Source organism: Brassica napus, chromosome A10 (assembly GCF_020379485.1).
Source record: "Brassica napus cultivar Da-Ae chromosome A10, Da-Ae, whole genome shotgun sequence".
NCBI lineage: Eukaryota > Viridiplantae > Streptophyta > Magnoliopsida > Brassicales > Brassicaceae > Brassica > Brassica napus.
The window spans coordinates 19,109,965-19,131,853 of NC_063443.1; the positions used below are offsets into that span (position 1 = coordinate 19,109,965).

At 34.9% G+C, this 21,889-nt stretch overlaps 4 protein-coding genes and 2 non-coding genes across 9 annotated transcripts; 3 read left to right on the forward strand and 3 right to left on the reverse strand.

Moving 5' to 3' along the window:
* Positions 1-1,900: 1,900 nt before the first annotated feature.
* On the reverse strand, positions 1,901-1,983 carry TRNAL-UAA. The gene has a single exon. It is a non-coding gene; the product is annotated as a tRNA-Leu (tRNA).
* Positions 1,984-2,196: 213 nt separating this feature from the next.
* Positions 2,197-4,053, reverse strand: LOC106372652 (histone deacetylase HDT3). Its single transcript, XM_013812915.3, has 7 exons — positions 3,894-4,053; positions 3,711-3,781; positions 3,417-3,634; positions 3,172-3,322; positions 2,882-2,986; positions 2,662-2,752; positions 2,197-2,577 (listed from the first exon to the last, which is right to left on the reverse strand). Exons 1-7 carry the CDS (start codon positions 3,904-3,906, stop codon positions 2,372-2,374), a joined length of 855 nt encoding a protein of 284 aa, XP_013668369.1. The 5' UTR covers positions 3,907-4,053; the 3' UTR covers positions 2,197-2,371.
* A 5,018-nt stretch (positions 4,054-9,071) lies between these two features.
* LOC106372651 (serine/threonine-protein kinase CTR1-like) lies at positions 9,072-14,522 on the forward strand. Of its 3 annotated transcripts, none has more exons than XR_001274771.3 (16): positions 9,072-9,899; positions 10,005-10,306; positions 10,410-10,551; positions 10,806-10,909; positions 11,028-11,233; positions 11,534-11,797; positions 11,987-12,027; positions 12,304-12,372; positions 12,457-12,557; positions 12,648-12,732; positions 12,846-12,944; positions 13,180-13,248; positions 13,363-13,494; positions 13,614-13,708; positions 13,796-14,000; positions 14,112-14,522. XR_001274771.3 is itself a non-coding variant. In NM_001315727.1 (15 exon segments), coding segments are annotated over 15 exon segments (2,412 nt in total).
* A 356-nt stretch (positions 14,523-14,878) lies between these two features.
* LOC106372648 (heat stress transcription factor A-3) lies at positions 14,879-17,149 on the forward strand. Its single transcript, XM_013812910.3, has 2 exons — positions 14,879-15,574; positions 16,149-17,149. Exons 1-2 carry the CDS (start codon positions 15,287-15,289, stop codon positions 17,022-17,024), a joined length of 1,164 nt encoding a protein of 387 aa, XP_013668364.1. The 5' UTR covers positions 14,879-15,286; the 3' UTR covers positions 17,025-17,149.
* A 285-nt stretch (positions 17,150-17,434) lies between these two features.
* On the reverse strand, positions 17,435-18,672 carry LOC106372650 (putative phytosulfokines 6). Of its 2 annotated transcripts, none has more exons than XM_013812911.2 (3): positions 18,400-18,672; positions 17,875-17,960; positions 17,435-17,773 (listed from the first exon to the last, which is right to left on the reverse strand). In XM_013812911.2, the coding sequence occupies exons 1-3, from the start codon at positions 18,500-18,502 to the stop codon at positions 17,663-17,665; spliced, it is 300 nt and encodes a 99-aa protein (XP_013668365.1). In that variant the 5' UTR covers positions 18,503-18,672; the 3' UTR covers positions 17,435-17,662. The 2 variants fall into 2 exon arrangements, with proteins under 2 accessions (XP_013668365.1, XP_013668366.1); XM_013812912.3 differs by having other exon boundaries at positions 17,875-17,957; positions 18,400-18,663.
* A 1,307-nt stretch (positions 18,673-19,979) lies between these two features.
* Positions 19,980-20,060, forward strand: TRNAL-AAG. The gene has a single exon. It is a non-coding gene; the product is annotated as a tRNA-Leu (tRNA).
* Positions 20,061-21,889: the final 1,829 nt, after the last annotated feature.

A 21,889-nucleotide genomic window follows, 5' to 3' on the forward strand; every position in this document is an offset into this window, starting at 1 on the left:
AATCATATCAAAAATGATATTAATGTAAGTTTTTTAATCTAGATTGGACATGTAAAACCATGTACAATGGTTTTGTAAATTCAACACCCTCAGTTTTCATTTTAACCATCCGCATCATCTTCTTTTTCTTCATACTTATTATTCAACACCTAATTCATTTTTAATCTCTACAATAGTTTTGTTTAATAAAATTCAACTACATACCCCACAATGTTATTTTGTATACTTGTATATCTACATACTAACTTTTTTTAAAAAAATATCTAAATATTAACCGCAATAATTTTTTTTTAAAAATCAATTAACAGAATCAACTTTAAAAAAAAAATCTTGTTTTATATTTTTGCATGTAATAAATATTAAACTAGTTTACTAAAAAGTAGTAGAATTGTATATTAAAAATATTTTTAATCAAATTAAACAAAACAAGTTTCTAGTTGTAGAATATGAAAAATAATTTATTTATATAAAATAAAATAAATTAAATCAATCTATTTATATAAAAAAATATATTCACAAACAATGACGAGGATAAAAAATATGAAATATATCATTCTCTCTATTCTTTCTCATTGACTAATTGACATATGTTACTTGTGGGTCTCATTTTATGTGTTTCAACTCAGTTGAATCCAGGTAAACATTTTAATTTTTCAACAGGTTCATTGTGAGAGTTCAACTGTTGAATTAAAAATTCAATAGCCCCATTGCACATAGTCCAACAAGGTTAAGAACAGGTAGAAAGTTTCTTGATGACCAAATTTTTATGTGTTTGGACTCAAAAGAATTACTAAAACACCATACAGAGAATAAAACTGGATCTACAAAAAATTGCAATCATATCAAAAATGATATTAGTGTAAGTTTTTTTAATCTAGATTGAACATGTAATAACAAAGTTCAGAAAAGGAAAAAAGTTTCTAGATGACCAAATTTTTATGGGTTTGGACTCAAAAAGAATTACTAAACCACCATACATTAAATAAAACTGGATCTACAAAAAATGCAATCATATCAAAAATGATATTGGTAAGTTTTTTTAATCTAGATTGGACATGTATGACCATGTACAATTGTTTTGTAAATTCAATACCCTCAATTCTCATTTTAACCATCCACACCATCTTCTTTTTCTTCCAACTCATTATTCAACACTCAATTCATTTTTAACCTCTACAATAGTTTTGTTTAATAAAAATCAACTACATACCCTACAATGTTATTTTGTATATTTGTATATCTACATACTAACTTTTATAATAAATATCTAAATATTAACGGTAATAATTTTTTTTTAAAAAAATCAATTAACAGAATTAACTTTTTTTTTAAATCTTGTTTTATATTTTTGCATGTAATAAAAATTAAACTAGTTTACTAAAAAGTAGTAGAATTATGTATTAAAAATATTTTTAACCAAATTAAACAAAACAAATTTCTAGTTGTAGAATATGAAAAATATTTTTTATATAAAATAAAATATATTTATATAAAAAAATTAATCACAAACAATTCGGAGGATAAAAAATATGAAATATATCATTCTCTATTCTTTTTCATTGACTAATTGACATATGTCACTTGTGGATCTCATTTTTTGTGTTTCAATATGTTTGAAAAATTTCAACTAAGTTGAATCTACATAAACATTTAAATTTTTTCAACAGATTCATTGTGAGAGTTCAACTGTTGAATTAAAAAATCAATAGTACTATTGTCCATGGTCTAACAGAAAAGGAAAAAAACTAATCACAAACAATTAGGAGGATATAAAATATGAAGTATATCATTCTCTATTCTTTTTTATTGACTAATTGACATATGTCACTTGTGGATCTCATTTTTTGTGTTTCAATATGTTTGAAAATTTTCAACTAAGTTGAATCCACATGGAAAAAATTGCAGGCTGTGGGGTTCGAACCCACGCGCACTTATGTGCAGAAGAACTTAAGTCTTCCCCCTTAACCACTCGGGCAAACCTGCTGGTTGCTATACGCTAACATTTATCATTCTCTTTTATGCCAATGGTACCCAACGGAGAGTACGGACCCCAAATGTTAACTACGTTTTATTATTTAACCCTTTCATGGCCCATTGGGTTTGCCTTACTATGTTTTATCGACGTTCCGTTATCTCAAGTTCTCCAATTGTTTGAATCCAAGACATTTTTGGTTTTTGCGACAAAAGCCAACGCAATATCATATCCACCATATTAGCACTAAACATAAAGGGTCTAGCAAAGTTTCGTCTACCCGACGATTAGGAAAAAGATAACTAAACTGGTTCACTCGCAAACTCAAGTTTTGAAAACCGAATTACATCAAAAGTCTAAAAACGATTATGGATAGTCTCTTTTCTTCTTCATCAGATTTCAAGCAGCTGCACTGTGTTTGGCCTTGGTGTGAGACTGCAAGCCCATCTCCGAAGTAAATGTTCTGTTGCAGGAGCTGCACCCAAATGCATTTGCAGACTTTGGTGTCTGCTGCTGCTGCTTCGACGACTCTCCATTGCTTCCAGAGCTCTTTCCTCCTTTTGACGGATGCGGAGTCGCAACGTGGACGTGTGGCTTCTTCGATTCTGTTTTCACAACGTTTAAGATTATTATATCAAGACATCTTTATAACTCACAGTAAAGAAAGAAACAAGGATCAGATAGATCACCTGATTTCTGAGGAGTTACGAACTTAGCCTTCTTGTTTGAAGCAGTCTTCGAGGTTGTGGCTTCCGCAGGCCTCTTCTTGGCTTCTTCAACCTTTTTATAAAACAAGAAAGTTATAGTCAGAGAAGTGAAATTGCTTCTTAAAAAGGGCAAAAAGGTAAGAGAACAAATACATATAATTTTAGTATCAACAATGACATATAGAAAGGGAATAAAATGTACCTTCTTCTCTGGGGTCTCCTCGTCTGCTGAATCATCTTCCTCATCGTCAGATGAGTCTTCATCATCATCGTCCTCTTCAACTTCAGCAGTAACCTTCTTTTCTTCCTAAAAGAAGTAGAGATCGTAACAATTAAGGGTTCATATGAGACAATACAGGCAGCCAAACAATAAAAGCAGACCTGTTTCTCTAACTAGGATACTAAACACAAGAGCTAAGGGTTCATGTGTCATCATCAAGCGCAAGTTTAATTCTACAAAGTGATCACATTATTATATAAACAAAAGAGTACCTCCTCATCCTCAGAGTCGTCATCATCCTCATCATCATCACTATCATCCTCCTCACTATCTTCCTCGGCCTTGGCATCGTCATTAGGCAACTGAAAGTTCACCTGCTTCACACCTGATTTCGCAACAGCTGGCTCATCATCATCAGACTCAGTGAAACAGAACAAGAGAGTCAAGGATATCAAAGACAGCAAGTCCCAAAAGCATATTCATAAATAAATTATCAAAGGCTAAGCGATAAGGATATGAATCAGAATCATGAGCATCAACTCTGTAACCAGAGAAGTAAACGCTCCCATCCTTCCAGCTATGAGACAGCTCAAAACTCCTCTCCACCACAATCTCCGTGCAGAGCTGAGGGACCTTATCGTGTGACAGCGTCCCAATCACAAGCTTCTGGTCTCCGACTTTCATGTAGAGCCTGACCGGCTCGTTTCCACCGTTCTTCTTCTCGCCTAGAGCAGCCTAACAAACCGAACAAAGCTTCCATCAAAAACGGCGTCGTTTAAATCAAAAAAACAATTATCGCGAGGGGACGTACCAGTGAGATGTGCACAAGCATCTCCTCCCCAGGATCCACCCTAAGTGGTGAACCACTCTTAACCTCAACACCTGCGAACAAAACGCAACACAAACCAGACGGAGATTACTAAAACCTAGCTCAAGACGATTCCAGAGTACATCAAAATTGAAGAAGACGTAGTAAGTTAGGAGATCGTTTTACCCCAGAACTCCATTGACACGATCGGTAACGAGCTGACGGCGACGGATGCGACGGAAGAGAAGGTTCTAGAAGAAGACGAGAGCGATTAGAGCTTTCTAGGGCGTCGAGTAAGGGGTAACAACGGCGAAAACCCTCCATATAAGGGGGTTTTCGGTGATCCTCTGTTACGTGGGCCTTTTAATGGGCCTCGATCTTTAAGTCAGCCCAACTAAATTAACGTTTTAAGCCCAGATCTTTTGCCATAAACGGTGTCAAGACGGATCGTTACGGGCTTGTGACGCTTTATTTGACGCGACGGAAATTTCCGTTTTGGTCAACATGTGGGATCCACTCTCATTCTTTTAAGTAAGTCCCACGGACAAATAGGACAGTATTACGTTAATGCCCTCGATTTGTTTAATTTATTGTTTGTGTAAAAGCTGTCTAATTTCCCTACCATCATCTATCATTAGAAAACTAAACAAAATCTATGAAGAATATGTGATAACATTAAGTACAGTCTACGAATAATTAAATGGGTCATTTGCACGAGTGGGGATTGAGCAATGGACAACCAAATCCTGCTTATGCCAACTAGTTAATGATTAAGTTAATCAAACTACATATAGACTGTTACATCTATCCGAGGCCTCTTGTGTATAGTTTTACTTATAAGATGTAGGTAATTCTTTCTTGACATGAGTCAAATGAGTATATTCTTACAAAAGTGTTCAAAAAACATATTCCAAACTCCAAAGGTACAATTTTATATTATTTTCTATACGCAAACTCAAAAATAAAATATAAGATTTTGAAGACTTCTAGTTCTAAATATATAGTGTCCCATAATTTTCCTCCATATATTGGACTACTACTTTATACCAAGCAGACGTAATATAATAAAATTATGAAGATGGCAAAGCGTTATAAATAAAAGAAGCAATGAAAATATCTACAAGGCGATGGCTAAGAAATTACTTAATGACAAAAATGCGAGTGCATGAACCTGGCAATATTCGATGAACCTTAGTGCTATTGATTAATGATATACATAGTGCAATATTTTAAATTTATTTATTTATCGTCCAACTTGCGTTGATAACTTCGTACATAAATTAATGACAGCTCATTGACCATCCGGAAGAATCTGAACATCATCCTCCAGGGAAAGATTTTTTTTATATAACATAATAATTTCATATATTAGATTATACAGTAGTTTGATCTTAAACGTAAACCATATCAAATCATATCATGTAACTAGATTAAAGTTGGGAGTAGTTTATTTAGTTGTTAGCAACAACTCACTAATTTTTCTAAAAATCACTATTTAAAAATTTGTAATTTTTGTAACAAAGTACTTAGTATCACTAGTAGAAAACTTTGATATAGACACGGTAATTTTCGTGATAGGGACTCTTTTTTCGTGACTATATGACATCATAGACACGAAAAGTCACGGAAAAAAAATGTGTCTATACGATCGTGACCAAAATTGACCGTGATAATTCGTGACTATTTTAGTCACGTTTTGGACACAGTTTCATTTGTGGCTGTAATTGTCACATTAAGTCATAAAAGCAATCGTATCTACTCAGTCACGTTTTTTGTTGTGACTTAACGTGACTATCTACGAAAAATATTTAAAAAAAAATAAACACAAAATAAAAATAGATTTTTATTAATTTAATTCAGAAAACACAAATTATGTAATATACATAATTACATATATTTACAGAAAATTACATACATATATATATATATATATATTATATGGAATCAATGCCTCCACCGCTCCACCATCGGCTCCGCCACCGGCTTCTCCACCGACACCTCCATCAGCTTTTACACCGACATCTCCACCTGCTCTGGATGCCATGGGTTAAGCGATGACTCAGTCTGCTGGTGGTAGGCCACCGGTGTTACGGCTGAACCGACGAACTGATATGCTCGCCACGCCTTCTCCGCCGTCAGGCTTCTTATGCCTCCTCCGCCATCAAGCTTCTTCTATCTCCTCTGCTGTCAAGATTCTTCTGCCTCCTCCTCTGCTGTCAAGATTCTTTTTTAGATCTGCATCTGAAAAAAGAAAAAGAAAAAAACACTGAGAATATAGAAAAATAAATAAAAAGAGTAATCAGGTAGAGAAGTGGTGAATGAGGAGGTGGAGATTGAGATAATGGTGTCGGAGGTGGTGGTGTTGGTTGTTAAGACTGTTTAGATTCACGAAGACAGAGAGATAGAGGATACGAAGAGTTGAGAGGAGAGAAAGGAAGAAAGAGATGGAAGAAAAAGTGTGTTTTTTACCTTAGTGCATTTTGGTCCGTTAGATTCACTTTTATCAATGGCTGTGGTTAAACAGAGCATGATCCGAGCCCTTGTATCTGATAGGCTGCTTTTATGTTGACCAATCAGATCTTATGTATTTGATTTCCTATTTTTTTCCTTTGATTTCCTATTCTAATTTGTTTTTAATAATTCGTAAGAGCAATTGGTGCCAAAATTCCATCATAAGTCCAAAATTGAGTCTAATTTTGATATAAAATAGGGTTTAGTTTAAATTTTGAAACTGAAGTTTGGAAAAATATATTTAAAACTTAAATATAAGATTTAGAGTATAGATATAAGAATTAGAGTGGGATATAGGGTTTATGGTTTATATTTAAGATTTTATATTCAGTTTTGAATATCAGTATATATTAATTATTATATTTTATAATTAAAATTAGTTAAAAGTCTAGAAGTTAGTTTTTATCAGTGTATATTAATTATTATATTTTATAATTAAAATTATTTAAAAGTTTAGAAGTTAGTTTTTATACTTTAGGGTATGAAAGGAAATAGGATTTATATGTTATATGTTTAAAGTTTTGGATTAAGATTTGAAAAATAGATTTGAAAATTTTGATCTTCTTTAGATATTGATTTTAAGAATATTGTAATAACTGAAAAGTTATTTTAAAATTAAGGCTTAAGGTTTTTAATCTAGGGTATGGAGTATATATATAGTATTTTAAGGTTTATAGTTAGGTGTATATAGTGTTTGGAGTTTAGATTTAAGATTTGAGTTTAAGTTATGAAAAACAACAAATTATGAGTTTAGTTTTGAAGATTTGAGTTTAAAATATTATGTTTTTAGGTTTGTGTGAAGATTTTAGGGTTTAATGCTCCATTTAGGGTTTAGGGTATCATATAGTCACTAAAAATTTGTGGCAAATTCGTGACTTTTTTAGTCACGTTTTTAATTTCGTGATTATTTCGTGACTTTTTTAGTCACGTTTTTTACTTTGTGACAATTTCGTGACTTTTTTAGTCACGTTTTTTAGTTCGTGACAATTCCGTGAGTAACTAAAAAATAGTCACGTTTTTTCGTGACCATTTCGTGTCTATAGACATTTTTTCTACTAGTGTATAGTTAATGTATTTTCCACATTTATGTTCACTACTAGTTAGTGTTGTCTGTTGTTTTAAGTGTTTTCTGTTGTTGTCGTTGTGTTAAAGTTTACTTTTATTATGTTTAAACTGCTATCTTCAAGATCAAATATATACGAATTTTACTTTCTTTATACAAATAGTACTGTTTAAAATTTCCACGCCAGCTATTTCTTCATGCTTATATATATAATCATATATTTATTATACTTGAAATGTAATGAAAGAAATTCAAAACTAATTAGGTTAAAATTTCCACGCCAGCTATTTCTTCATGCTTATATATATAATCATATTTATTATACTTGAAATGTAATGAAAGAAATTCAAAACTAATTAGCTTTTTTTTTTAAAGGGTAAAACTAATAATGTAATGCTTGCGGGAAGCCTCTATGGCAGTCAACAAAACAACATGATTGTAAGACAAGACGGCAATCTCTATTAAACACGTATAACTGACTAACGAGTGTATTTGATCTTGAAGATAGCATTTTAAACAGAATAAAAGTGATATCATTTCAATCATACAACGAATAAAAAACTGATGGATGACAAAATTAAAAAGAAGTAAATGAACAAAGAAAAGATGCAATGGAAAGAAAAATCTAAATACGATTAGTTTGAAAAGTTATAGATAATACTGGTTGAAAAACTTGCTCATATAATACCGTAAAGTTAATGGTACTATTTCTGAATTCAGGAAGAGGAAAATATATTCTTGTTTCTTTGCTTGTCAATTGTCAACATAAACGAACAAAAAAAAAGTTTTGACGAGAGAAGATGCATGCATGGTGAAGTCACACGCAGAGATACGAATGTTTGAAATAGACAAAGGAATATAGATACATAAGAGCCCATCACTTTCGCATACACGAATACATCCCCCTCTAACCCGATACTTAACCCATTCCTTCATTTACCAATTTATTTTTCAAAGTTTGTTCTCCTTTATAAAACACTTCATATATCTGCAGATTCATACACTTTGGACGTTTAATGTCACATTATGGACTTTAAAAAGCATATTTGATTTTTTTTTATAAACATGTTTGATGAGTGGTGATACGACAATGACATTAGCACAAGCTTGGTTTCAATGTCATCAACTCGGATTGGTCTAGAGATTTATTTATTACAACATGGTTTATATTTTCTAACTTGTTTCCTCTTTGAATACCATTCCTACTACTTAGATTTACTTTTTTTTTTTCTTGAAACCAAAGTTTATTTTTAGATCGGCAGTTGCAGTCCACCAAGAAAATGAATACCAAGTTAGTTGTTTAGATAGAATATTTTTACTTCCTCTTTGTAGTTTATACAACAAAAGAAAACCGGTTACAATTGGATTGTTGATTTTTAAAATGAAATAATGTAAAATAATTTATTTCATTAACTAAAAAAAATTAACGATTTCACATAAGTGAAATAGAATACTCATTCTATCAATTCCATAACTAAAACAGATAAGATATACAAAAAAAAATATTTCATAAACAAATTTGGTTATGAATGCATGAAATGAATTATATTCTATTTATTGTTGTATTTTATTCCTAACATTCTATTTTTATTAATTCTACCAATTCCTAATTGAACTTGTAATTATTTACGGATAAATCATTTAGAAGATTCTATATACTCAGCAATAGTAGATTAAAAAAAAAGCCAAAACAAATAGATAAACCGATTTTTTTTTTTGATTTTCCTTAAAAAAAGAGGGTCAACAAAAAGGAATATAACGAGATTATATCAACAGAAACGCACCGAGCTCACAGTTTCCTCTGATAACGCAAAAAAAAAAAAAAAAAAAGTTCCAAATTCATTAAGAGAGAGAATTTTAAAAAGGTGCAAATTGGAAAACCAGAGAGAGAGAGAGAAAACAAGTGGCTTGCTAGCTCGCCGAACTTTGTTCAACAATGGCGGTTTCTTAGGGTTTGAGCTTCTATTTGATCGGAGAAAAAAAAGTCTCTCGTCTAGATCGCGAATCTTCCGATGGAAATGCCCGGCGCTAGAAGATCCAATTACACTCTGCTTAGTCAATTCCCCGACGACCAGGTCTCCGTCTCCGTCACCGGAGCTCCTCCGCCTCACTATGACTCCTCCTTGTCGAGCGCCAGCAACAACAACAGCGGCAACAACGGAAAATCCAAATCCGGATTCGATTGGGATCATCATCCTAGCGGCGGCGGTGGTGATCACAGGCCGCCGAATCGGGCTGGGAATATGTACTCTTCGTCGCTTGGTTTGCAGAGGCAATCGAGCGGGAGCAGCTTCGGCGAGAGCTCGCTGTCCGGGGATTACTATGTGCCTACGCTCTCCGCGGCGGGTAACGAGATCGAAATGGTTGGGTTTCCTCAAGACGTCGGGTTAGGTGATTCGAGGATGCAGATGGGGATGGATTCGGCTGGAGGTTCGTCGTCTGGGAAGAGCTGGGCGCAGCAGACGGAGGAGAGTTATCAGCTGCAGCTTGCGTTGGCGTTGAGGCTTTCCTCGGAGGCTACTTGCGCTGATGATCCGAACTTTCTAGATCCTGTACCGGACGAGTCTGCTTTGCGGACTTCGCCGAGTTCTGCTGAAACCGTTTCTCATCGCTTCTGGGTAAAGAAGAAAAAAAGAAAAAGAAAAAAAAAATAGATTAGTAAGAGATGGGATATAATGTTTTAGATGCATTGCAGATTATAATTCTTTTGTGTACTGCATCAGGTAAATGGATGCTTATCGTACTATGATAAAGTTCCTGACGGGTTTTATATGATTGATGGTCTGGATCCATATATTTGGACCTTATGCATTGATCTAAATGAAAGTGGCCGCATCCCTTCAATTGAATCGTTGAGAGCTATTGATTCTGGTGTTGACTCTTCGCTGGAAGCCATCTTAGTCGATCGGCGTGTTGATCCAGCCTTCAAGGAACTTCACAATAGAGTCCACGACATCTCTTGTAGCTGCATAACCACAAAAGAGGTTGTGGACCAGCTGGCAAAACTAATCTGCAATCGTATGGGGTTTGTACTCATACAATCCTCGTAATCTTTTTTGAAGTAATAATTTTATATCTCCCCCTGGCTTCTCACTTTGTTTGGTAATCATTGTTTTCACCTCCTTCAGAGGTTCAGTTATCATGGGGGAAGATGAGTTGGTTCCCATGTGGAAGGAGTGCATTAACGGTCTAAAAGAGTGCTTTAAAGTTGTGGTTCCCATAGGTAGCCTCTCTGTAGGACTCTGCAGACACCGAGCTTTACTCTTCAAAGTGAGATCCCAACTTCGATGCTATTGCCAGGACATTTAAGACGTATCTTATGAAATGATCGTATAAACTATTCTGCTTCTTGGATTTGTTTGTACAGTAATACTTGTGAAGACACTTTTCTTCGAACAAATTAAAAAAAAAAGTGGTTTTACTAGCTTGAAAACAGTGTATTTTTAGCCGGTTTTTTATTTATCCCGTAATGTTTTCTTTGTTTTTGTTTTTAAGTTGTTTATCCCCGCATTTGGTGCATGCAGGTACTGGCTGACATAATAGATTTACCCTGTCGAATCGCAAAGGGGTGCAAATATTGTAATAGAGACGATGCTGCGTCGTGCCTTGTCAGGTTTGGGCTTGATAGGTACGGGTCCAAGTGATTGTGATGGTGCATTCTCTACCTTTTTGTTTCTGTAGGAACAAGTATGGCACCAATGTTTCTCATTATGTTGATAACATGGAATACATTGTTTTGGTTTCAGGGAGTATCTTGTTGATTTAGTTGGAAAACCAGGCCACTTGTGGGAGCCTGATTCCTTGCTAAATGGTCCCTCGACTATCTCAATTTCATCACCTTTGCGGTTTCCCCGACCCAGGCCAGTTGAACCTGCGGTCGATTTTAGGGAACTAGCCAAGCAGTACTTCACCGACAGTGAATCTCTTAATCTTGTTTTCGATCCTGCATCAGGTAGTCCGATGAAAAGAACATGAATTATATTTTAACTATATGCATGCTTCTTACATCTCATTTTCTATCTTTCCTGAAAGTAGAATCTCCTGTCATTGTATATATTCTTTTATTATGTCTTCGTTATCTGAAGGTTAGCAGTCTTAGAATTGTTCTATTGTTTTTTTTTTGTGTGTGTAATGGTTGTGGATGTGGGTGCGTTGCTTTGGAATTGAAGTTCTTTTTGATATTTTAGTTTAAATTCCTGTTGTACTTGTCTTCTGGACTCTGATTTCTTATATTTTGTTTGAATTCTTGTAGATGATATAGGATTCTCAATGTTTCATAGGGGTGGAGAAAATGATGGTTCGGCAGAAAATGGGGGTGGATCTGTGCCTCCCGGTGCTAATATGCCTCCACAGAACATAATGCGTGCCTCAAATCAAGTCCAAGATGCAGTACCTATAAATGCCCCACCAATCAATCAGCCGGTTGTGAACAGAGCAAACAGGGATCTTGGACTCGATGGTGATGATATGGACATCCCATGGTGTGATCTTAATATAAAAGAGAAGATTGGAGCAGGTATTAGTTTTATCCATCAAGCAGTCATTTAGTTTATGAAAAAGATATATGAAATTCTTATGTAAGTGGGTTTGCTTTGGCATTTAGTCTCAAACAAAATAATAATATACTGCCATTTAGAAGTTTATTTCTTCTCTGAGAGTTCGGAATTGTCTTATCTGTCCGCTTATATTCCTACTGCTTTTTCAGGTTCCTTTGGCACTGTTCATCGTGCTGAGTGGCATGGCTCGGTAAGAACTTTTTATCTGAAGTTTGCATGGCTGATTTCTAAAAGTATGGTGGGTTTTAACTAGTAATACTTGGATCTGTTGGATGATAAAAGGGGCAAATTATTTAATCGGTATGGTCTGACATAAATTATATTCTTATTTCCTAACGAAAAAGTATCCTCAAATTAGTTTTATGTCTTTCTATCATAAATATATCTTCCTGTTTGAATCTTCCATTGCTATCACGAGCGGAATTCTAACTTTGATTATTGGAAAATTGTCCACCACCAATTTCAGGATGTTGCTGTGAAAATTCTCATGGAGCAAGACTTCCATGCTGAGCGTGTCAATGAGTTCTTGAGAGAGGTGCACAACCTAAAACTTTCTCGTTTTTTCTTGGTAACGAACTTGGTGTACTAAACCCTTCATGATATCTTGATTCACCGCTAGGTTGCAATAATGAAACGCCTTCGCCACCCGAATATTGTTCTCTTCATGGGAGCTGTCACTCAACCTCCAAATTTGTCAATAGTGACAGAATATTTGTCAAGGTACTGTTTACATGGATTTCGAAGATTTTGTGTCTGCTGTAGAGTTTTAAGCCTATTCTATTGCTAATGCAATCGTCTCTTTTGAAACAGAGGTAGTTTATTCAGACTTTTGCATAAAAGTGGAGCAAGAGAGCAACTGGATGAGAGACGCCGCTTGAGTATGGCATATGATGTGGTATGTTTGACCTTCTTCCTTTACCACTCCTGAACGGGTTTCAAATTGAGTTGATTACTTTGTGATCTTGGGTTTATTTCTCATCGAGTTTTCTTACCATTTCTGTGTTGCAGGCTAAAGGAATGAATTATCTCCATAATCGCAATCCTCCGATTGTACATAGAGATCTAAAATCTCCAAACTTGCTGGTCGACAAAAAATACACCGTCAAGGTTTGAATCTGAATTACAAAATTGTTTTGTCCAGAGTCTTTAGTTTGTTTCAGTATATATCATTCTTCTTGCGGGACCAGTGTAGAATTTTTATGTTGAATCATTTTAAGGACATTGCGAAAAGACATTAGTCTGCTGTAACCCATGAAAGTTGGCCCCAAGCTATTGTCTGAAAAGGCATCTCTCTTGCAAAACATTATTTCTTTTAAGTCTTCGATTGGTCTTAAAATTTCAGGTTTGTGATTTTGGTCTCTCGCGGTTAAAGGCCAGCACGTTCCTTTCATCAAAGTCGGCAGCTGGAACTGTAAGTTCAGTTAGTTTGAAGCTGAATTCAACTGAACAAGTCAACTCAATTTTGGGTCCTATTAACTATTTGTTCTGTAGAAGAAACAAAACTGATTGGCTTTTGATATTACAGCCCGAGTGGATGGCACCAGAGGTCCTGCGGGATGAGCAATCTAATGAGAAGTCAGACGTGTACAGCTTTGGGGTCATCTTGTGGGAGCTTGCTACATTGCAGCAACCATGGGGTAATTTGAATCCTGCTCAGGTACTCTCTACTCCAAAAAGTTATTTTGCACTAGAAAGTTGCTCATCACATGTTTTTTTATCAGCAACGATGTTTCATAACACGCTATATTGGTCATTAAAATAAAAACTGGTCCACAGGTTGTAGCTGCGGTTGGTTTCAAGAATAAACGGCTTGAGATCCCTCGGAACCTGAACCCTCAAGTTGCAGCAATAATCGAGGGTTGTTGGACAAAGTACGCTACAAAAGTTCTTTTTTTTTTCTTTCTGAAACTTCATTTATGATTCCTCCCTTGAATCATCCTTCATTTTTGATTTGCCAGTGAGCCGTGGAAGCGTCCATCATTTGCAACAATTATGGACTTGCTAAGACCATTGATCAAATCAGCGGTTCCTCCACCCAACCGCTTGGATCTGTGAAACACCGGCCCACTTGGAAACACGATATTAATAATTGATGATGTGCACATATACTCTCAGCATTATTTTGCTGCCCAGGAGGGAGACACTAGTTAAGATAGCTGTAAGGTACATACCTCGTGAGCTATGGTCCATACACACTCGCTGTTCTAGTGCCACTCTTTTCATTTCTATTTTTTTTTTTGCCTTCTCTTTTGTTGTTGTTTTTCTATGTTGCAGATTGTTAAAAGTGTACATGATTATTGTCACAGGGAAGGAAAAAAAGTAAATCAAGTAGTAAGTGGAAACAGTAAGGGATATTCTATTATCTACCTCCGAGGGGTGTGAGCAATATATTGTTGTAAGCCTTTTGTAGTAGTGACACTTTAAGCTATCTTTTTTTGTCTAATCCTTCATGTGATATGTTTCTTTTAAGTTACCTTGTTGTACATTTAAGCTACTAAATTAGTAGCTCCTAGTAACTAAGAGAGTCCAAACCAAGAAAAAAGAGTCGTGTGTCAGTGTGGTTTTGCAAATTCAGTATGATTCATTGGATTGTACATTGTATTTGTCAAGTGTGTAATTCACACGAGATTATCATGAGGATTTGTGATTGTAACTCGTAATGCTAAAAGGTTGCTCATGGTTTAAGTGGAGCTTGTTCAGGAAAACGAAGATTGAGAAATGAAAGAAGAAAAATATCTCAAGATTGTGAAAATATCTACCAAGAATTTTTTGATCAAAAAAAAAAAATTCTACCAAGAATTTTGTGTTGCCTTCGCAAGGAAGTAAATTTGGCCTCACCTATTGATAACGACTTTACCTTAATTACTCGTCTTTCATAATTGTATAAAAAATTAAAAAAACAGAACTGAACAGACACTGTGTGTTGATGGGGCTAGTGACCAATAGGATTGCGTAAAATTCAATCTATGACAGTGAGGGTCCACTTGTAAAGCTGACCTGGCAAACACGGAAAATCACTCCTTCCTTTTAAAAATCTAAGATTACGTGGGGGACCCATCACCTCACAACTTTCTTTCTCCTTCGGATTGCAAAAAAAAAAAACTAGAGATAGAGAGAGAAGCGAAGCGAAGCAGCAAGGAAACAACAGTCTTCTTCAATGTCGGTTTTCAACTCTAAAAACACAACGAATCAACGATGGAAGATGACACAAAAGATGAATCCACGGTGGCTGGGAACTGCCCCACCGCACCGCCTTTCTCTCCCCCAGATTTTTTCTTACATATCTCACTAACAGTTTGTCGGTTACATCCTCCCCTAAACCTTTATAAACCCCATCATCTTCCCCTTAATCCATTTTCTTAAGTAAACTCCTTTGATTACCACACCCACTCCCATAAGTTACTTCTCTTCCCTAAACCAATATAACTTCTATATTTATATTTTTTCAAATGAGCCCAGAGAAGGATGGTGTTTCCATACCTCTCCACGTCGACATAACAGACGTGGCTTCTCCACTCCCCATGCCGCTAGACATCTTGCACGGGAACCCAATCCCGCCGTTTCTATCCAAAACGTTCGATTTGGTGGATGATCCGAGTCTCGACCCGGTCATATCTTGGGGGCTGACCGGCGCGAGCTTCGTCGTCTGGGACCCTGTGGAGTTCGCCAGAATCATACTCCCGCGGAATTTTAAACACAACAATTTCTCCAGCTTCGTCAGACAGCTTAACACTTATGTCGGTATCTCTGTTATGTCTCTATGTCTGTAAATGTTATAATATGTTCCTCTGCTTTTGTTTTGTAGATTTGGATATATGACTCATGATGACTCATGGATGATCATTTTCTATTGTTCTTTACCATTTGTTAATTCTTACCTGTTTTTCTTTCTTTTAATTTTTGTTATCTTTTTTTGTAATTTAATTTGTTGTATAGATTGTTGAAACTGGCTTTTTTTTTTGATAAAACTGTAAATACCTGTAATTATGCTTTTTGGGATTTGTGCAATCTCTATAATGTAAATATTTCTGATTATGTATCTATCAATTTGGGCTTGTGTTGTATGTTATTTTTACTGGTCATGTGAAATAAATTTTGTAATCTTGTTCTGTTGAAATGATCATATCCTCTTGTGTAATTAGTTTTGTTCTTTCCCTCATGGTAAACTTGCTCACTATACAAGTTCAAAGGTTGAAATCTTCTCACTATAACTAAACAGACCAAAGATCTAGTTTTGCAATCAATCTGCTGTTGTAATCTTGATGTGATTGTTGGGGGATTGATGTTCTTTGTGGGTTTGAATGTGTTCAGGGATTCCGGAAGATTGATACCGACAAATGGGAATTCGCCAACGAGGCTTTCCTTAGAGGACAGAAGCATCTTCTCAAGAACATTCACCGTCGCCGTTCGCCACAATCCAACCAAGCTTGCAGCAGTAGCATCACCAGCCAACAAAGCCAAGGGTCACCCACCGAGGTCGGAGAAGAGATCGAGAAGCTGAGGAAAGAGCGCCGCGCGTTGATGGAAGAAATGGTTGAGCTTCAGCAGCAAAACAGAGGCACTGCTCGTCACGTGGACACTGTGAACCAGAGGCTGAAAGCTGCTGAGCAGCGGCAGAAGCAGATGCTCTCTTTCTTGGCTAAGTTGTTTCAGAACCCAGGCTTCTTGGACCGCCTCAAGAGCCTCAAAGGAGAAGGAGGGGGTCTTGGATTCGAAAAGGCGAGAAAGAAGTTCATCAAGCACTCCCCAACAGGAGGGGAGATTGTGAAGTATGAAGCTGATGACTGGGAGAGACTGTTAATGTCAGAGGAAAAAGACACTGAGAACATTCTACCCTCAAACCAGGGGATGACTTCAACCGATCCAAAAGGGAAGAACCTGATGAATCCATCAGAAGAAGAAACAATGAATCAAGATTACTTCTTACCTTTTCCAACTCCTGAAGGACTTATCAAACAAGAAGAGACTTGGAGCATGGGTTTCGACACTACAATACCGAGTTTCAGCAACGAGGATGTGTGGGGAAACACAATGGACTATAATGTCGCAGAGTTTGGTTCTGTTCCAGAAACATCAAGTGGTGGTTGTTTGCCTGATGTATGTTGGGAACAGTTTGCTGCAGGGATGACAGAGACTGGATTCAACTGGCCACCTGGTGATGATACTACTCCAATGGATGATCCTTAAGACCTTTCATTATATATTTTATTAGACCAATCACCCGTTTATTATCGGGTGAATTATTAATTAATTGATTGTTTATTTTGAGATGCACCTTTATACATATATAAATAATGATTTTGCACTTTTTATTTAGAATCAATGTCTCTGCACTAAGGTTTTACTGGAGGACACAAAATTATGCTTTTGTTTTGTTTGGGTTCTATCTTGCAGGGGTTTGAGGACTCTTCTTGAAGCTGACTATCACACTCTTCCATGGAAGAGGAGATCTTTATGTTCCAGGTTAGCTCTTTCTCCTTGCTCTGGTATGTTTTGTCTTGGTTTGGTTACAATTTACAGGTGATAAACCGTAAGACATGATAATCAAAATGTGACAGAGAACGAAAAAACCTTGGTGATATTTTAACGTTTGAGGCTTATTCAAACTTGGTGATCATTATTCACATAAGTTAAAATTGACAAGAAGGGATCCCTGATATGTACTGTACTAGTTTATATAAATATAGATAAAAGTCCCCATAATCATACAACCATTGTTATCACAATACAATCTTATAAATATTTCTTTTTACTTCTTAAAACACTATGGTGTTGGATTATTCATACTTAGTACCTCCTGACGAATGACAAAAGGTGGGTGGTAATTAAGGTTTGTTGTGGCTTTGAGTGTAGATGTAGTCCAAGTGAGATTCAGTGATCATCCTTCTCTTCATACACTCTTCATCACTCTCCTCGCATTTCTCTTCTCCCATAAGCTTAAATCACATTTCAGGGGAAAATATAAATCAATTTTTTCTTAAATAAACACAATGAATATGCAGTAAGATAATAGTATGAATAAGAAAAGAGTATTTACATGTGATAACTCTTGGGCCATGTCAGATGCCTTATCTGCTTGTGTAGTCCAGGCCCAATTATTGTTATTGACTCCTTTTTCTTCTACTACGATGGGAAAATTGGCAAGACAAAAACATGAAATCAAAGCTTTTTCCACGAAATATGTAAGAAAAATGGATCTAATCACTCATGATATGCACTCGATTTAATCCCAACAAGGTTCATACATGTGACCGAAACATAACGTCATTGCATGCTATGGATCAGTGAAATATTTTTATATTAAATTTGTGTTTCTATGAACGATTTCAAGATCTAAACTATAGATGATCCACAAAAGACATCATCAAGAAATTAAATTGTGGTACAGATACTCTTATTAACTACATTTTTCATACGACCGCACTAGAAAAGTAGAAATCTGCGTCTATATACTCCGAAAGTCATAATCAAACTTGTAAATTAGCATATATTCAACATATTTAAACAATTTACAAAGGCATGCATGATGCATGTGGGTCTGTATTATATGGCATGTAAATACCTTCTTTATCCACTTGGGAAGGTCGTTGAGCTGTACGAAGTTCAGAAAACTGAAGAAGGAGAAGAACAAAAAGGAAGAGCACAATGCCGATTTTTTTCTCCATTTTTCTGTTTCAGAGCGCTTGAGAATAGGATTTCAACATGAAGAAGAAGATGAAAAAAAAGAACAAGCCAAAACTTTAAAACACGAAGGAGAAGAAGTCAAAAGTTTTAATAAACGTGTAGATCTCTCACATGCTCGTTACATTTACGTTTTGGTCCGTCTCTGATGTGTTGTGCAGTGGATCCCACTTAATAAAGCACTTCATTTAGCGAGAATGAGTCAGTGACTTCATCAACCAGACAAAACAACTAGTCAACAGCCACTTAAGAGTTTGTATTAAAATTTACATTTGTTGTACATATAATTCAAATCTAGTTTTGAGTTCTCTTCTGTATTTACCAAAATAAGTTTCAGTTAACTTTGATCTATAAGACGAAACAAGTAGACAACTACTTACAATTATTTAAGTTATGAGTTCTCTTTTCCCAAAGAAAAATGTTCTGATCAATATTACTAATTATTAAAAAAGGTACTAATTATTAATTTATTATACACTTTTTAAACACAATTAATTTATTATACACATTATTTAACTAGTTCTGCTTTTAACATATTTGTTTTCTAGTCGACACATCTCATGGTCGACATCCCACCCACGAGAGAAAGATTCTTCCTCGTTGATTGTGTAACCTAAATGACAAAAGCAAAACGGACGCACTCTCTTTCGACGTTACACAACATTACTACTCTCTATGTTTTCATGTCTCGACTTCCTCGTTTCCTATTATTTATTATAAAAATGAAAATTTTCAAAGACTAGTTCACATTTAACAGTTTCAAGTGTGATTCTTTGCTCAGTCCAAACCATTTCCGTATATTTTGAAATTACATTTAGGCAAAATAATTAATTTTAAAATTAAGAACCTACAAATCATGTGAACAAAGAAGAAAAAAACTTTACTCCACATGGTTAATGATATGGGTCTAAGTTAAAACTTAACATAGAGTCACATCATTTTAGGTATTCGGATCTGTCTTGGCTAAACCAATTTCTTTGTGACATAGAACGACAAGGAATGATCACGAGCCTAATTTGAGTACTTGATGGGAGTCATTATCGTATACTATTTTTCAGTAAGCCGACAATTCGATAAAACTAGGCCTTGTCCATTCATTACATCAATTGAGACAAAGAAAAGAGAGCCTCACGACTTTCTTTCGATTTTGGTGGTAGTCCTTTTCATACAATTTTTGCTTTAATAATTTACATGCAATTATTGTAAACCTGTGTGTTTTAGATTTGGTTTCATTTCATATCGTTCGTAGAGTATTATGAATTAGTTAATTTACTTTGGTCTTCAGAAAGGTAAAAATGTAGTGTGAAAAAATTGCAAACAATGTTTATATGTCGATAGTGCTAGATTTTTATCATTCAGATGAAAATGAACTAAATTGAAGTAATGTAGTCAGGTTTTCTTCCCCATCACTCATCAGAGTTCTAAACTTACTTTACTATTGTAAAATACAATTATCAAAAAGTTGATATGGCCGAGTTGGTCTAAGGCGCCAGATTAAGGTTCTGGTCCGAAAGGGCGTTGGTTCAAATCCCACTGTCAACATTATTCTTTTTCAATGCTTGATCATCTTTGGGCTTCTGTTTTGGCCCATCGGTTACATTTTATTGTAAAAAGTAGATTCAAGGGGCCATATTATAATGAATTAAAATTAACAATGGCCCTAAAAGTTAAGCCCGCCAACTTTGACATATAACATATGACCATATTCGGTGGATCTTCCGTTTACCACATGACATAGCTTAACACATAAAATAATTAGATGGGAAGACTTATTAGGCTAATTAAGACATATGAATCCAAAAGAAACTTATGAGATGTGAATCGTCTGATATGTTTGGTATAGATTAGTCTACCATCAATCTATTTCAGATTGTTTTTCCCTAAGCAAGTTGTATAAAGTGAGTTCTTTACGAAAATGTAGGCATTAGTCATTACATATTTTCCAATACATGTAGGTATTAGTTAGGGGTGTTCAATCCGGATATCGGTTCGGTTTTGGTTCGGTTTTTTTCGGTTTTCGGTATTTCGGTTAGTAAAATATAAGTACCATTCTAAATCCATATTTACTTCGGTTCGGTTCGGTTTATATACCGTCGGTTTTCGGTTTATTCGGTGTTATACCAAAAAACATAATTATTTTGTTTGAGATCATATTATATGAATTTTAGAGTCATATTGTCAATACAATCATTTATTAAAAATATATTACATGTTCAAATAAATGAACAAAAAAGTAAAAATGCCTCTACCATCAAATAAAATAATCAAATCTATAACTAAAATCAAAGCTTGAAATTTTGAAAATAAAAATATGAAACAAAATAGAAACATGAAAAAAAAGTTTTTCCACTCTTCCATATTTAGTGTTCATTAAAGTTATACTTTTTCAATTGAAAATTTTCCATTAATTATTGTCTATCAAATTTATAATCTTCATATTAATTTAGTGAAGACTAAAATAAATAAAAAAGATCAAAAAAGACTTAGAAAATAAGATGTATGAATTGCGATGTATTGTTATTTAGTTATAGTTCAAACGTTTTACAAATTAAAGTTTTTTATTACTATAAAATTATGATAATAGTTATTAACACAAATTTAACTTATGTAACAAATAGATTTTCATGTATTGTTATAAAATAGATACATATTTACATGTTTCTACTTTTAATCGGTTTTGTTCGGTTTATTCGGTTTAATCGGTTATATACCAAACCATATCCAAATCCTACGGTTTTTATAAAATTATATCCATTCGGTTTATATGGTATATACCAAAACCAAACCATATTGTCTATTTCGGTTCGGTTCGGTTCAGTACGGTTCGGTTTTACCATATTGAACAGCCCTAGTATTAGTCATTTACATATTTTCCAATACATGTAGGCATTAGTCATAAAACTGCAATCTAGACAAAACGATTAGTTTTTGGTAAGAAAATAAATAAATGTAGGTTTGTATTCTGAGAGGGACAACAAAAAGGAACAACCGAACAAAAGAGTTGTTGTATGGTTGAACTTAAATGATGTCAACACAAACACATAAATAAAAAAATATAAAGTAAGTCAAAATCTGAACGAGATGGTGAGACTTTCGATGTTTTGTTACGATACCATTCATACATATCCTCTTTTCACAAATTAGTCCACTCCTTACATTTAATGAGCCTTTTACAAAGTCAATCCATGTGACCTGATAATAACCACCACATCGTTGTGAAAACTAGGAGGTAACCTAATTGGACAGGTGTAACTATAACCATGTCTAGGCTAATACGTACGAGCCCCAGTGTTGCATTGGATCTCTGAAAACTTTTTTTTATGTGTGTGTAAAAGATTTCTGAAAACTCTACATTTCTACATTGCCATGAT